Raw genomic sequence first — 16,095 nt, 5'->3', positions numbered from 1 at the left:
AAATTTTTATAGGGCAAGCTGTTATCGACTCCTTTTAGCCGGTTTTGGAATGTCGGTGTTGAGGGTGCAAGCCATCTGCACAATATCCCTTGGCATTGCCATCAGGGGTGTAGCTAGAAACCATGCGGCCCCATAGCAAAATACTGGTTAGGGCCCCCAACAAAAAAAGGATAAGACACTTTTGTGTTCTCCTACACACACCAGATTTAGGTAGCCAGATGTGCCTCCCCAGTATTAGGTAGTCAGAGGTGCCCCCCAGTATTAGGTAGCCAGATGTGCCCCCCAGAATTAGGTAGCCAGAGGTGCCCCCCAGAATTAGGTAGCCAGAGGTGCCCCCCAGAATTAGGTAGCCAGAGGTGCCCCCCAGAATTAGGTAGCCAGAGGTGCCCCCAGTATTAGGTAGCCAGAGGTGCCTCCCAGTATTAGGCAGCCAGAGGTGTCCCCAGTTTTAGGTAGCCAGAGGTGTCCCCAGTTTTAGGTAGCCAGAAGTGTCCCCCAGAATTAGGCATCCCCCCAGTATTAGTAGCCAGAGGTACCCCCAGTATTAGGTAGCCAGAGGTGTCCCCAGTATGAGTAGCCAGAAGTATCCCCCAGTATTAGTAGCCAGAGGTACCCCCAGTATAGGTAACCAAAAGGGCCCCCAATATTAGGTAGTCCCGGTATAGAAAAGCTCTCTCCTTTGCACTGCTTGCATTACTGTGCACCTCAGGGCCCCAGAGCAGACCCCATTATCGCTGCCAGAACTGGGCCCCCCTTGGGTAGGGGTCCCATAGCAGCTGCTATGGATATTCCTACGCCACTGCTTGCCATAAAAAGTCATTCGGACATAACTGTTTTGAGAGAAGCAACAAGTCCTTCATGTTGAGTCACACCTAGAAGAATGCAGAGTATTGGGTCACATGGGGCACCCCATTTTGTTGTGCAAGAATCCCGTACTCTGTTTCCAGTAGCCATTAATGATAGGGCATTCCCAAAATTAGGTAGAAAAGGGTGGGGGTGGAGATTGGCATTTGGGGCAGGTGTCAGTGACATCATGTTTGTATTTAAGCAGCATACAGGGTGTCAGGTATGAATGGGGGAGTATATACCATCGAATCATTCTCTCCTAATGCAGTGGAATGTTGTTTTCTTTGTTCCAACACATCCTTACAATCTTCGTCCGTAAGATCTACACCATACTTTTCCCATTCAAAGAGAGTCTGAAGCATAAAACAAATTGCTCTTTTTACATTGCAGTTCTCTTCAGCAATAATGCCACAGCTGAAACGCCGCATCCCCACGACACATTGAGGCTTTATCCCCCCAAAATCCCAGGTCAAAAATCCACAACTTTCCAGGTCGTGGATTTTGCTGCCTGGGGAGGCAGAGCTTTGCGCAGTAGCTCTGCCTGCAGTCGCATCAATCTCCGATGATCTCCACCCTCCCCGCCCCTCTCAGTAATAGATGTCGGAGAGGGGTGGGAGGAGGCAGAGATGCACTGAGATTGACGTGAGTAGAGGCAGAGCTTCTGTACAAAGCTCTGCCTCTACCTGGAAGAAGCTCCAAATTTTGCCCTGGGGATTTCGGGGTGATTAAGACCTCCTTGTGCCACGGGAATGCAGCGTTTCAGCTCTGGCATTATTGCTGAAGACGACTGCATTGTAAAAAGAGCAAATTTTTTTTTTACGATTGAGACTCTCTTTAACACGTGAGGAGGTAGTCAGGTCAATGGCTTTGTGTCCCAGGAGGGTTTTCTTTCTATATATGTCAACCCAATTACATGCCTAACTGTCAAAATAGACACCTCTTATTTGAAAGTAAACCAGTCCAACAGTGACGCAGCAGTGCAGAGTTCCTTATATAAGAAACGCTCAGCTTCGGATGACATAGTTATCATGGAAATTAATGTAAAAACGGGTAAGTTGAAAGATTTTGACTTTGAATGAGGAATGATCATCGGTGGAAGAAGAGCGGAAAACAACGACTATTAGGATTTTCGCGCATAACAGTATCTCGGGTGTTTAGAGAGTGTCCGTTGAGGAAAAAAATCTTCAAGCGATAAGGACTACTCTGGTTGAAAAAGGTTGGTGGACGAAAGAGGTGAAAGGCGAGTAGCACACATAGGGCTTAATTCACTAAAGTGTGATAACTGCAATCATGGCAGTTATCACACGATCTGCCGCGCGCGAAGGTTTATGCACAAATGGTGTTACTTAGCATGATAAGCGAAGGTTTCCGCATGCTCACGTGCGCGTTTCACTTGAAAATCGCCTGTGATCGCGCACAAATCTTCGCTTATCACGTGAAGTAACACCATTCGCGTGCAAATCTTTGTGTGCGGCAGATCATGTGATAACTGCTGTCATAGCAGTTATCATGCTTTAGTGAATGAAGCCCATAGTCTGCAGCAACAGAGGGGCAACAAATTGCATCTGAATTCTATGCAGGTGAACACAAAGCCTATCCCAATGCACAACAAGATGGACTTTGCAAATGATGGGCTTCAGCAGCAGGAGACCATCAATTGTGCCTTTGGAATCACAGAAAAATAGGAAAAGACACCTGTTATGGGCCCTTGCCACAGTGCACAATTGGTCTGAAATTAGTTTAAAGTGAATGGGAACCGCATTTAAAAAATTGAGACAGATACTTACCCAAGGAGAGGGAAGGCTCTGGGTCCTATAGATCCTTCCGGCTCCTCTCCTGGTCCCCTCGTTCCAGTGCTGGCTCGCCCGGTAGCAGTATTTGACTTTACCCGGCCGAAGGAGGCTTCAGAAGTCTTCAGGGAGCCTGAGTGCTCCTGAAGAAGGGCTGCCCTGTACTGCACCTGCGCAAGCATGCTCTCTTGCACGCTCACGCCTGTGCAGTATGGAGCCGCATGTCTTTGGGAGGACACGGCTCCCGAAGACTTCCAAATACCCTTTCGGTGGGGGATTGAAACGGGGGGGGGGGGGGGGAGCCAGAACAGGATAGAGGGCACAGAGAGAGGAGACGGAATGCTCTATACGACCCACAGCCTTCCCTCTCCTTAGGTAAGTATTTGCTTCATTTTTTAAAAAATGCGGTTCCCATTCACTTTAAGGAACATCAATCAGAGTTTAACCCACTTCCATGGCCAGCTCAGTCCCCTGACCTCAATCCTATTGAGCATTTTTGGGATGAAGTTAAAAGATCACTTCAAAGCTTGGAAACTCCACCACCCAATCTTCCCTAACTTAGAGCTGCCATTATGTCAGCACGGGCCAACATTCCTCAGCAACGGACGGTATCCGCATCTTGTCCATGCCAAGAAGAATATCAGCTGTGATCAGAGCTAAAGGTGGACAACTTATTATTAGAGGGTGTCTTTAGCCGTTTCTGGACCGACACAGTTGAAATGTACGTCCTGTATATGGCAGCGCGGATCTGACAGGACACATATTTCAACAATCATCGCCGCGCAGTCACACCGATCCCGCCGATGGCGTCATTCTCTCACCGCCACAATACACTTGCCCTGCCATCTCTATGACGCCGGAGCCCTGTGAGCCAGTAGAGCTGTCGCAAATGGTTCGCCTGCGAATGGTTCCAGGCGAACTTTGGGGGTTCGCGTTCGCCTTAATCAGGCGAACTTTTGCGGAAGTTTGATTCGCCCCATAATGCTGTATTGAGCAAAATTTTGAGCCTCCATATCACTGTCAGCAGACATGTTATTGCCAAACACACTGCTGGAGGACCCGCCCACCCTCCCTCCTCCAAGCTAGGTCCTTATACCATTTGACTGCCTACACTTATTAGTTATGGGACAGCTGCTACACACTCTGCTAGGGAGATTTGAATTAGCCTCTGGTGGGCCTCCTCCCTCCTCCTTCCTCCCTTCTACCGGAGGGAGGAGGGTCTCTTCTGCCAGGGAATTATACTATTTTAAAAACCAGTATGCATCATACCATAGCTGGGAATTGAACACAGATCTCACTGTGTGATAGGCAAGTCACCCTAACCACTGTACCACTACAGTAGTAAGTGAAGCTGGCCTAAAATTCACCATTTATGCTCAATGCAATAGAAACATTAGGTTGCTTAAAGGAGAACTGTAGTGAGAGGTATATGGAGGCTGCCATATTGATTTCCTTTTAAGCTATACCAGTTGCCTGGCAGCCCTGCTGATCTATTTGGCTGCAGTAGTGTGAATCACACCAGAAACAAGCATGCAGCTAATCTTGTCAGATCTTACAAAAATGTCAAACACCAGATCTGCTGCATGCTTGTTCAGGGTCTAGGGCTAAAAGTATTGGAGGCAGAGGATCTGCAGGATAGCCAGGTAACTGGTATTGCTTAAAAGGAAATCAATATGGTAGCCTCCATATACCTTTCACTACAGTTCTCCTTTAAAGGGAACCTTAACTGAGAGTGATATGGTTGTTTCCTGTAAACAATACCAGTTGCCTGGCAGTCCAGCTGATCTTTGTGACTGCAATACTTTGTACTTTTCGAAAAGCATGCTTATATACCATAGCTGGGATTTGAACCAAGGACTCAGCGTGTAGTAGGTATCTATCTTACCCTCTAGACCATGAACCACACTACATACTAAAGCTGGCCTAGCATAAACCATTCTACCATTATGATCAATTCGATAGAAAAAGTAGCATGATTAAGGATTTGTACTTTTTGAAAAGCATGCTTATATACCATAGCTGGGATTTGAACCAAGGACTCAGTGTGTAGTAGGTATCTGTCTTACCCTCTAGACCATGAACCACACTACATGCTAAAGCTGGCATAGCATAAACCATACTACCATTATGATCAATTCGATAGAAAAAGTAGCATGATTAAGGATTTGTACTTTTCGAAAAGCATGCTTATATACCATAGCTGGGATTTGAACCAAGGGCTCAGTGTGTAGTAGGTATCTGTCTTACCCTCTAGACCATGAACCACACTACATGTTAAAGCTGGCATAGCATAAACCCATACATAATGGTAGTACAGTGAGACCCAGGTGCATTGAGCATAAATGGTAAATTTTAGTCCAGTTTCAGTTACTACTGAAGTGGTACAGTGGTTAGCGTGCTTGCCTACCGCACAGTGAGACCCAGGTTCAAATCCCAGCCAATATGAGTTGGCTTTTATGCTACAAATCCTTAAAGGGAACCTAAACGGAGATTTTCCTTTTAAAATAATACCAGTTGCCTGAATCGCCTGCTGATCCTGTGTCTCTAATACTTTTAGCCACAGCCCCTGAACAAGCATGCAGATCAGGTGCTCTGACTGAAGTCAGACTGGATTAGCTGCATGCTTGTTTCAGGGTGTGATTCAGCCACTATTGCAGTCACAAAGATCAGCTGGACTGCCAGGCAACTGGTATTGTTTACAGGAAACATCCATATCACTCTCAGTTAAGGTTCCCTTTAAAGGAGAACTGTAGTGAAAGGTATATGGAGGCTACCATTGATTTCCTTTTAAGCAATACTAGTTACCTGGCTATCCTGCAGATCCTCTGCCTCCAATACTTTTAGCCCTAGACCCTGAACAAGCATGCAGCAGATCTGGTGTTTGACATTTTTGTAAGATCTGACAAGATTAGCTGCATGCTTGTTTCTGGTGTGATTCACACTACTGCAGCCAAATAGATCAGCAGGGCTGCCAGGCAACTGGTATAGCTTAAAAGGAAATCAATATGGCAGCCTCCATATACCTCTCACTACAGTTCTCCTTTAAGCAACCTAATGTTTCTATTGCATTGAGCATAAATGGTGAATTTTAGGCCAGCTTCACTTACTACTGTAGTGGTACAGTGGTTAGGGTGACTTGCCTATCACACAGTGAGATCTGTGTTCGATTCCCAGCTATGGTATGATGCATACTGGTTTTTAAAATAGTATAATTCCATGGCAGAAGAGACCCTCCTCCCTCTGGGAGGAGGGAATAGGTAGGAAGGGAGGAGGGAATAGGTAGGAAGGGAGGAGGGAATAGGTAGAAGGGAGGAGGGAGGCTAATTAAAATCTCCCTAGCAGAGTGTGTAGCAGCTGTCCCATAACTAATTAGTGTAGGCAGACAACTGAGTTAAATGGTATAAGGACCTAGCTTGGAGGAGGGAGGGTGGGCGGGTCCTCCAGCAGCAGTGATGTGTATTTCACTCAATCAGGTGTGCCTCCAGGTATCAGAGCTGTTGAAACATGTTTTCTATAATTTTTCCAGCCAGTAGAATTTTTTCAAATTTTCAGAGTTCGCCTACCCATTGAAGTCTATTGCGGTTCGCGAACTTTTTCGCGAACCGAACCTTTCGCGGAGGTTCGCGAACCGAAAATCGGAGGTTCGGCCCATCTCTATGAGCCAGTCAGGAGCCGTTTTCATTGGTTCCTGGCCCTGTCATCACTGTAAGCCAATCCCAAGATTTTACAATAAGCAAACTCTGACTAAATAATTTATAAAGCTTTTAAAAATAAGCAATTTTATTGATTAAGCTATATTCAGTAAAGTTCCTCATTAATGTAAAAGAAGGATGTATAGAGCCATACTTGTAAGAACTTTCTTAAAATACATCCGAGGTGAAAATAAACAAATTAGATAAATAATAGTATCTATTCTCCTCCTCCTAAAAATGACTTTTTAAGACGGTTTTATGTTAAATTTAAATCTAATTTTTTTAAAGTTATTATGGTTTCATTGTCTCAATGACACATTCATTGAAGTATGCCAGAACTAAAATCTATGAACTATTGATGCCTTTTTATCCCTTTCCTGGTCTCAGAAGCTACTTACTGCCATGAAAAAGTTCTATGGCTGTAATTACTTATCAGTGAGGGTTATGCTATAGTCAGTGGCGTAGCTAAGGAGCTGTGGGCCCCGATGCAAGTTTTACAATGGGGCCCCCCAAGCACTCTATACATAACAATTGATACGGCGCACCAAAATCTGCCAATGGCAACTACAGTATCAGAGGTGCAAGAAGGGAATGGGGAACAGTTTGTTAATAATTACCACTATTCAAAGCATCTATAGAAGTGATTATTATGAGCACAGGACCAATAGAGAGCTAATACTGTAGTTGAGGAAGGGCCCTTCGGGGCCCCTCTGGCCCAAGGGCCCCGATGCGGTTGCTACCTCTGCAACCCCTATTGCTACGCCCCTGGCTATAGTCTGACCCAGTCCCGACACGGACAGAAACTGTCACTTGCACACCTGATGTTTAACTTTTTCAGGCAGAAAAAGATATTTTTAAATTAGGAACACAGCCTAGTTATTTGTGTGCTAGGCACTGTACATACACATGTCTATCTCATCATGTCACATGTCACCTCGGGTGTCCTTTAAAGAGAATCTGTACTCCAAAATTCTTACAATAAAAAGCATACCATTCTATTCTTTATGTTCTCCTGGGCCCCTCTGTGCTGTTTCTGCCACTCCCTGCTGCAATCCTGGCTTGTAATTGCCAGTTTTAGGCAGTGTTTACAAACAAAAAACATGGCTTCTAACCAGAGTATCATAGGCTGAGAGAAGCTCAGTCTGTGAGTCATACAGAGCTTGGAGGGGGCGTGGAGAGGGTGTGTATAACTTCTACCTATCACAGCAGAGCTGCACATTCCTGCCTGAGCCAACAAAGCCGGCAAAGGAAAGAAGATTAGATTATATAACAGAAATAATACAGCCACTGTGTAACTAGGAAAGGTTGCAGTAATCCAGACCACATGAGAACAGGTATAGGAACTTATAGGATAGAAGAAATAAGGCTGAAACTTTTGTTACAGAGTCTCTTTATAGTAGAAACAAACAAACAAACAAACAAAAAACTGCTGTAAAACTTTTCTATCTGTGCAACTAAAGATTAAAAAAATTGAAATTAGCCCTGAAAATGTTAATTGATGGAAAGGAGTTACTCTTACCGTAAAGTTTAAATATGTGCGTAGCGTCGGGCCACGTCAGCAAGTGCCGCAGAATCGCATCGCTGTCTTTCACATGGTTACCTTGATCATCCTTCGGCCAAGAACTTTCTATGATGGTTGACAGCAAGTGGCCAATCCTTTTCAGATTGAAAGAACCCAACTGGCAGAGAATGTCCTTCCTTGTCTATGTGAGGGGAAAAAAAAATCAACGTTGACATAAGTTTAGTTATGGTACAGTCTAAAAATGGAACTCCAACGATAAATATTCTTTAAAGGAAACTAGAGCTCACTGAAAGATAAAGATTTTATACATGCCTGGGGCTTCCTCCAGCCCCATACGCACGGATCGCTCCGAGAACCGGCTCCCATCACTGACATCATCAGAGCCGGGCCACGCAGGAGAAGTGCGCCCTCTACGTATCTCTCCAGCAGCTGTGTAGAGGGCGCACTGCTCCAACTGATGGAAGTGACGGGACCCGGTATCAGAGCTGCAGACAGCGGAGGACAGCAGCGTGGGAGCGATTGGAGCGGATGGGGCTGGAAGAAGCCCCGGGTATGTATAAAAGCTTTTCCTTTTAGTGAGCTCTGATACACTTTAAGGGCTCAGTCGCACTGAATGAGTTGCAGTGAGTTTTGGACGCACTGCACATAGTGTGCATTTTACATGGGAACATGAAAGTCCATAGACTTTCATTTTAGCGTACACACTACAACAGTGAGTTGCTATGCAGTGCATTTCACCCCGTTGGGTGTTAAAACTCATAGAAATGTGTGGAAATGCACAAAAACTCACTGACCAATTAATGAGTTTTTATTCATGCATTTTGATGCATTTAAACTCACTAACTAGTATGCATGAGTCCTTAGGTCCAATTCACAGTGTCTTGGTCAGATGCTTTTCTGCAAGCATTCAGAAAGGCATTTGACAGCTTTTGGGAGCAGTGGCAGTAAACGTCCCTGGAAGCAGCCTACCACTTGCTGGGTGGTAAATGACCACTAAAGGCCAGTTCACACGGGCGTCCTGTGATGTCTCCTCTAAATTCTTTACTGCACACTTCTAAACACGGGATAAAAACTTGGCGATTGTGCAAGCGACAGTAGACGGCGGTGAACAACGGTGCAGTAGAGGGGGCCCACCCCCTTGTGGGAGAGGTCATTTACCTCCAAGCAAGTGTCCTTGTGAACCCTTAGGGCCGGTTACCACTGGCATTCTGTGACATTTAACAACAGCCTTGAAAGATATAGCTTAAGCACTGTCTATTTAAATAAATGGACAGCAATGGTGTCGTCGTTGCAATTTGCGGCTTTTTGAAGTGCTGTTCTGATTAGTGATTTGTCCCCTTTATTCCTGTAAATAAAGTTTAACATACTCAACAGTTGTCCTAATGCCCGGCTTGCATCCATAACCGTGGCGCATACCGGAAGCCAGGGGCGTAGCAATAGGGGTCATAGGTGCTTCTCTAGGACCAATCAGAGAAGCGCCTGTGACCTCCTCTGCTAGGGGGCGGGGCTATAGGCAGAAGCCAGACATTGGGACACTTGATAAGTATAACAAACGTAATTTCAACAACGAAATGTTCGGCCCTCAAATCATTGAGCCCTTCTACACATTGCATTGAGCGCAAACACTTAAAATGCTACATGTTCTGTGATTGCGATTCCCCTAATGGCAGTCACACTAATGGGTTCACCACCATTCTAAAACAATGGCAATACATTTTTATGCAATTGCAGCAATTGTCGGTGATCCAAAAACGCAGCCAAAATAGCTCTAGTGGGCCCAGGCCTCAGTTTGCGTTTAAAGTGTCACGGCCTGTCAGGCTTTTATCCATATTCTGGTTGGAGATATTTCTCCTCATTTACTGACCCCCCACTAAAGGGTTGCAAAGAAAAATAAGTAAAATTAAAGAGGCCCTGTTGTCACATATAGCAGAATGCAGTAAATTATTCAGGATACCCAGTTTCCCACTTGTACAGTTCCCTGATTTCAGCATCAGAAACACTTCCTATAGCAATATATTACTCAATATTATTATACTAAAGATGTCACCACTAGTGATAAATGTCAGAATGTAAATCAGGGAGAGGAAAGATCTTACAATGGGCAAACACTGACTAAATAATGTATACATGAATATTGTAAAAAATAAACAATTGTATTTATCATGCTATTTTCCCTACAGTTCCTCTTTAACTTGTTGCCGACCGCGTCACACCGATGGGCGTAAGGTCCTTGGGGCCTGTTTTGCAGGAGATTGCGCGTGAGCTCCACCTTGCCTTTAGCCGCCCAGTGGCGATCGCCACTCGGAGACTGTTAGATGGCAAAGCTGCCGTCTACTCACTCGGTACAGTGCTGCGATCTAAGGCAGCGCTGTACTGGGGACAGCTGTGTGTGAGACGGCTGGCCCCCTGGTAGGCTCAGGGGTGATCGGCTGTCATAGGCTGAAGCCTATGACAGCTGATGGGGGGTGGGAGGGAGGACGGGTCTGAAAAAAAAAAAAATTACAAAAATATCAACATAAATATTTGTTAAAAAAAAAAACACTGGGGGCGCGATCAGACCCCACCAACAGAGAGCTCTGTTGGAGGGGAGAAAGGGGGGGATCACTTGTGTGCCGTGTTGTGCGGCCCTGCAGCGGGGCCTTAAAGCTGCAGTGGCCCTTTTTAAGAAAAATGGCCTGGTCTTTAGGGGGGTTTAACACTACGGTCCTCATGTGGTTAAAGAGAAACCGTAACCAAGAATTGAACTTCATCCCAATCAGGATCTGATACCCCCTTTCCCATGAGAAATCTATTGATTTTCACAAGCGGATCATCATTGGGGTCTGTATGGCTGATATTGTGTGCGCTGCCCGAAAGTGTTTGGTCCAGGCAGCGCAGGGGGGGGGGGGGGTTGGGCCTCTTCCGCCGCTGCACACAGCGGATCACCGCTACGCGGCGGTGATCGAAGACCACTCGCAGCTAGCAAAGTGATAGCTGCGTGTGCCGCAGTTTATTTGGTGTAAATCGGCCCAGCAGGGCCAGAGATATCAGCCTCGGCGGCAATGGACGAGCTGAGGTCGTCCATACCAGCAGGAAGGTTAAAAGGGTGCCTCAATAGACTTCAATGTTATGGGCTTGATTCACAAAAGGGCGCTAATTCAGTTAGCACGCACACAAAGCTTTTATTGATCGTGCGCAAAGTTTAGCACTGCGTGGTGCGTGCAAAACATAGTTTTAGGGGCACCCGGTGCAACGTTTTAGTTGCACCCGGTGTGACGTTTTGCACAGACCGCGCAGTTCTAAACTTTGCGTGCGCTAAACTTTGTGCATCCTAAAGGGCTTTAGGCGTGCTAAGGGGCTTTTAGGCGTGCTAACTAAGTTAGCACCCTTTTGTGAATCAAGCCCTATTTCTGCAAATATGGGCTACAAGGTGGTGAAAAGGGCGCCTGAGTTTTTCTTTCGGCTACAAAAGCTTTTGTAGCCTATATTTTTGATTCAGCTGCAAGGTTTTCGGCTACAAGGTTTTTGATTCTGCTACAAAAAAGGCTCCCTTTTATAGCCGAGGGGGGTCTTAGGGTTGGGCACTACCAGGAGAGGGTTCCGTGTGAGAGTAGGAAGAAGTTGGGTCATAGTAATCACCGGGGGGGGGGGGGGAGGTTCTTAGTGTCAGGCACCATCAGGGAGGGGTTAAGGTTAGGCACCATCAGGGAAAGGTTCTGTGCGAGAGTAGGGATAAGTTAGGTCATAATAATCACTTTTCTCAGCTATATCCAGAGCCCTTTTAGGGCTCTTTTCCACTATGAAATGGGATCGCGATTGCGATCGCGATTCCAATCGCAATCGCAATCGCGTTTCAATTTCCACCATGCGATTGCGATTGAGCTACTATACTCATTATAGTACAGCTCAATCGCATACAAAACGCGGCAGGACGATTGCGATTTGACCAAAATCGCATCGCAATCGGATCGCACTAATGGAAATTGCTGCTGCAGTTTCCATTAGTTTAATGTACCTTGCGATTTGCGATCAGAAGCAAATCGCAAATCGCAGGCTAGTGGAAAAAGGCCCTTATAGGCCAACAAATTTTACCTATAACAGAGCATCCTTTTTATAAACTACAACTAGCTTTTCTGCTACACCATGCGCCCTTTGTAGCCGAATTTGGCATATGGGCTACACCAGGTGCCCTTTGTAGACGAACTTGGCAAATGGGCTACACCAGGTGCCCTTTGTAGACGAACTTGGCATATGGGCTACACCAGGTGCCCTTTGTAGCCGAATTTGGCATATGGGCTACACCAGGTGCCCTTTGTAGCCGAATTTGGCATATGGGCTACACCAGGCAGGCACCCTTTGTAGCCAAATTTGGCATATGGGCTACACCAGGTGCCCTTTGTAGACAAATTTGGAACATGGGCTACACCAGGTGCCCTTTTTTCCAGGCGCCCTTTTCAAATGCACACCCGTAGGAGCCCATTAAAATCACAGCATTAAGTAGTAATTTGGGTGCTGAATTTCCCCTCAATATCGCTATTTCAATGGGCACTTATGGTGGTGCTCAAACTTCTGCCGCTAGCAGGCCCAAATGTCCTGCTTCCTACGGGGTGTGTCCAGCCCTGGATCGCCTATGAGGTGGGGTGAGGAAGGTTCCTCAGGCGGCGGCAGTGGGAGGCCGGCACCAACCTGGCTGTGGGTGGGGCACCAGGCACAGCGGTGGTGTTGGGGGGGGTCAGACCCTCCCCCTCCCTCACCTGGGTCCCCCCAGTCTACACTCCCCCTGCAGCTATTAGCATAGTGTCAGGCAGCGGACGGGGAAGCGATGACTCACCTCCTTGACGTACCAGCTCTGCGTTCCTGTACTAGTGGGTGGCATTACAGGAAGTGACGAGTGGTGGAAAACAGCACTAGAACGCAAGGAGGTAAGTCATCGCCTTAACTCACAAGTTTGTCTCAGGCGGCAAAAAGTTTAGAACGGGCACTGGGCATGTCTGAGACCAGAACTGAGGTAATTACCAGTCCTGTAAAAAAGTACAAACTTTGTAAGAATCTGCGTATGCAGATCCTTATCAAGACAAAACAGGAGTAAGAGATCACTTGTAAGGAAATACTGAGGACTGCACAGATTGGATTTAAAGATGAATACCGTATATACTCGCATATAAGCCGAATTTTTGACCCCCAAAAATGTGCTCAAAAGTCCCCCCTTCGGCTTATATGCGAGTCACCAACTTAGTATGGCCGTTTGTGTGTCCAGTTTCACCTTGTACTATGCTCCCGAGTGACCAAAGCGGAGTGTAGCGGTGATGCAGGCTGGGTTCAGGATCGGAGCTAATGCCGGCGCATGCAGGAAGCTTACGTCATGTCACGCATGCCTTGGGCTGGAAAGCACATGGTGGGACAATTAACTCCTCCACTTTCTGTGGTGATGCCAACTGCGGACACGATTGAGCTGATGCCGCCGCCGCTATCGATGATCCGGCTTCCCTACTCGTGGGTGGTGAGAAAGTGTTGTAATCCAGCCAGAGAAGAGAGCGCAGAACGAGCGATCCTCCATTCAATTCACCATGCTCTCCTCCAATCATGTCACCGCACGCTCCTCCATTGGCTGGGCGAATCATCAAGTAGGCGGACAGCCGTCCTGTGAGAGCAGGGCAAAAGTGGGAGGGACAACTCTTCTAATGATTCGGGGACTCTCTGTTAAGGCTCATACACACGGGGTACGGCCGTCGCCGCAACCACGTGGCATGCGCGTGTTGCGGCGACGGTTCGCCCGTGTGTATGACGCGCGCGCCCCGAACCATCGCCCGTCGGAGCTGTCGCCAGGCGATTGACATGTTCAATCGCCGGCTACAGCTGTCGCCGCAACCTCGACGGAACTGTCGCTAGTCCGGCATGTGTATGCGGGCTAGCGACAGCTACCCACACACGGCACACGGAGCTTCCGGCGGGGGGGAGGAACCTCGGCGACAGCTTCCACCGCATCGCTAATCCCTCTGCTGCCGTGTGGATGCAGAGGGACTTGGCGACGAGCTGTCGCTGAGCTGTCGCGCACACGCTCCCGTGTGCTAGCGACAGCTACAATTGTCCCCCCGTGGGTACTTAGCTTAAGAAGGAGGAAGGAGCTTGTGTGGTGTGTGTGTGCGAAGAGAGGAGGAGAAGGAGGAGGATGTGATTTAAATCCTCGTTTACATGTTGTATGCCGGTTACGATGCACACTGCCTTTGCGAGCTGCTGCTGTGACGTAAGTCATTGTTTATATGCTGTATACCAGTCACGATCCACACTGCTTTTGTGAGCTGCTACTGAGTGTCTTTTCCCCAAGTTGTAAATTCCAATCCCTGCATATGGGCTGCCTGAACTTTGCAGGAGGTCATTAAGAGCTGCGGGACTTCAATTTCACATGCCGACAGCCCTCCTCCCCCTTCGACTGCTCATTACAGTGATCAGCTGTTCAAAATGCAGAGACAGGCTGGGGTACAGGAGATCTGTGCAGAGTCCCATGCAAAGCAAAAAGGCAGCCTGAATAGACAAGTAGCCCCAGACAAGGAAATCCAGGGATCAAATAACACTGTGGAGCAGTGTCCTCTCGCAACCTGCTTACAGTTTGCAGTATTAATGGTATATTACATCCTATCACTATAAAGGCACATACACACATTCAATGTTTATCTGCAGATAACTGGCCAATGTAGTATGAGGGCAACAGTAAGCAGGACAACTGTCCAGTATGTGTGTGAGCTGTTATCTGTTCTATACTGAAGTGATTCGTGCATTGCACATAGGGGTGATTGTTTTATATAGGGGTGGCTGTGGTGCATTTCCTACCCCCGGCTTATATGCGAGTCAATCATTTTTTCTGGTTTCTGGGGTAAAAGTTGGGGGGTCGGCTTATACGTGCGTCGGCTTATATGCGAGTATATGCGGTAAATGTGTTTAATTACAAAAGTGCAAATTAAAATATATACGCACACAAGCAATATGCATGCAATCATACAATGACAACTGTGCACCGATATCACCCTTAGTGCTGCTCATCAGATAGACCCGGATATCCGAACCTTTTAGGCCTATCTGGATCGGATTCGGATTCCAGATAGCTGGGGAAATCCGGATAGATATCTGCGGATAGTTGGGCACATACGATATTGCGGGTATCTGGATCCGAAATTACTGTAACTAAGGTGATGACGTCCTGGAGCCAATCAGAGGGCTCCCAGCAGAAGCCCTAGCAACCAATCACAGAAGGGAACCCTGGCCGGCACCACCTGACCTCATTGAGCCAATCAGAGGCCTCCCAGCCTAAGCCCTGGAACCCAATCACAGAACAGAACACTGGCCAGCCCCCCTTGTATAATAAGGAGGGCTGCCATGATGAGACAGATCGTTCTGGCTTGCTGAATGCTTTCTGAGAGACATGCTCCAGTGCTGCTGGCCTAGCAAGTGCTGTACACAGTTATAAACCTAAAGCTGTTCAGTGATTAACACCTTCACTACTATCACTACACTATTGTTAAATCGTTAATTAGCTTGATTGATGTCATACTGTGTGACATTTAGAGTGTGTGTGTAACGATTGGTGTCAGCACGCAGAGCAGAGAGAATCTGATTATTGGTGATCTGCAGTATCACCAAGAATACAGATATATACCTGATTATTGATGATCTGCAGAATCACCGTTAATACCGATATATCGCTAACCTCTGGGCACCTGAAGCGTGTAAGTGTTTGGTGTAACAGTATGGATCGGACCACCGGGGTAGCAGGTGGTCCAATAAGTAGAAACAGACTCTACTGCAGTCAAGGGCTCCAGGAGGGAGTAGACCTTGACTGGTTTGCAGCAGTGCCCCCTCTGAGAAGCAGGGGACCCCTGAAGGAGGACTGAGCACCCAAGGGGTGGGTGACAGTCAGATAGGTCAGGCAGGCCGGGTCGACAACACACAGACAGATAAAGTACAAAGACAGAAGGCTGATTCGGTATCCAAGGCAAGCAGAGTTTGGCAACGGAATATCAGAAGTGCAAGGTACCGGATCAGAGATCAGAGGAATAGTCAGGAAAGCAAAGTCATAATAGATATCAAACAATGCCTAGTCTGGGTGTGAGGTCCGTGGTCTCTACACCCTGGAACTAGTCTGATGTATAACAGAATGATAACACAAGTTCCCTAGTCTGGGTGTGAGGTCCGTGGTCTCTACACCCTGGAACTAGTCTGATGTATAACAGAATGATAACACAAGTTCCCTAGTCTGGGTGTGAGGTCCGTG

At 47.0% G+C, this 16,095-nt stretch overlaps 1 protein-coding gene across 1 annotated transcript in view; it reads right to left on the bottom strand.

Moving 5' to 3' along the window:
• The window catches only part of LOC137564491 (E3 ubiquitin-protein ligase RNF213-like), a 301,009-nt gene that overhangs the window by 243,264 nt on the left and 41,650 nt on the right, over positions 1-16,095 (bottom strand). Inside the window, exon 9 of the mRNA XM_068278409.1 lies at positions 7,848-8,031. Within this exon, the coding sequence (XP_068134510.1) occupies positions 7,848-8,031 (184 nt within the window). The remainder of the gene's footprint in view (positions 1-7,847; positions 8,032-16,095) is intronic.

Source organism: Hyperolius riggenbachi, chromosome 3 (assembly GCF_040937935.1).
Source record: "Hyperolius riggenbachi isolate aHypRig1 chromosome 3, aHypRig1.pri, whole genome shotgun sequence".
Taxonomy (NCBI): domain Eukaryota; kingdom Metazoa; phylum Chordata; class Amphibia; order Anura; family Hyperoliidae; genus Hyperolius; species Hyperolius riggenbachi.
The sequence above is the reverse complement of the archived record's forward strand: the minus strand, read 5'-3'. Positions and strand labels throughout refer to the sequence as shown.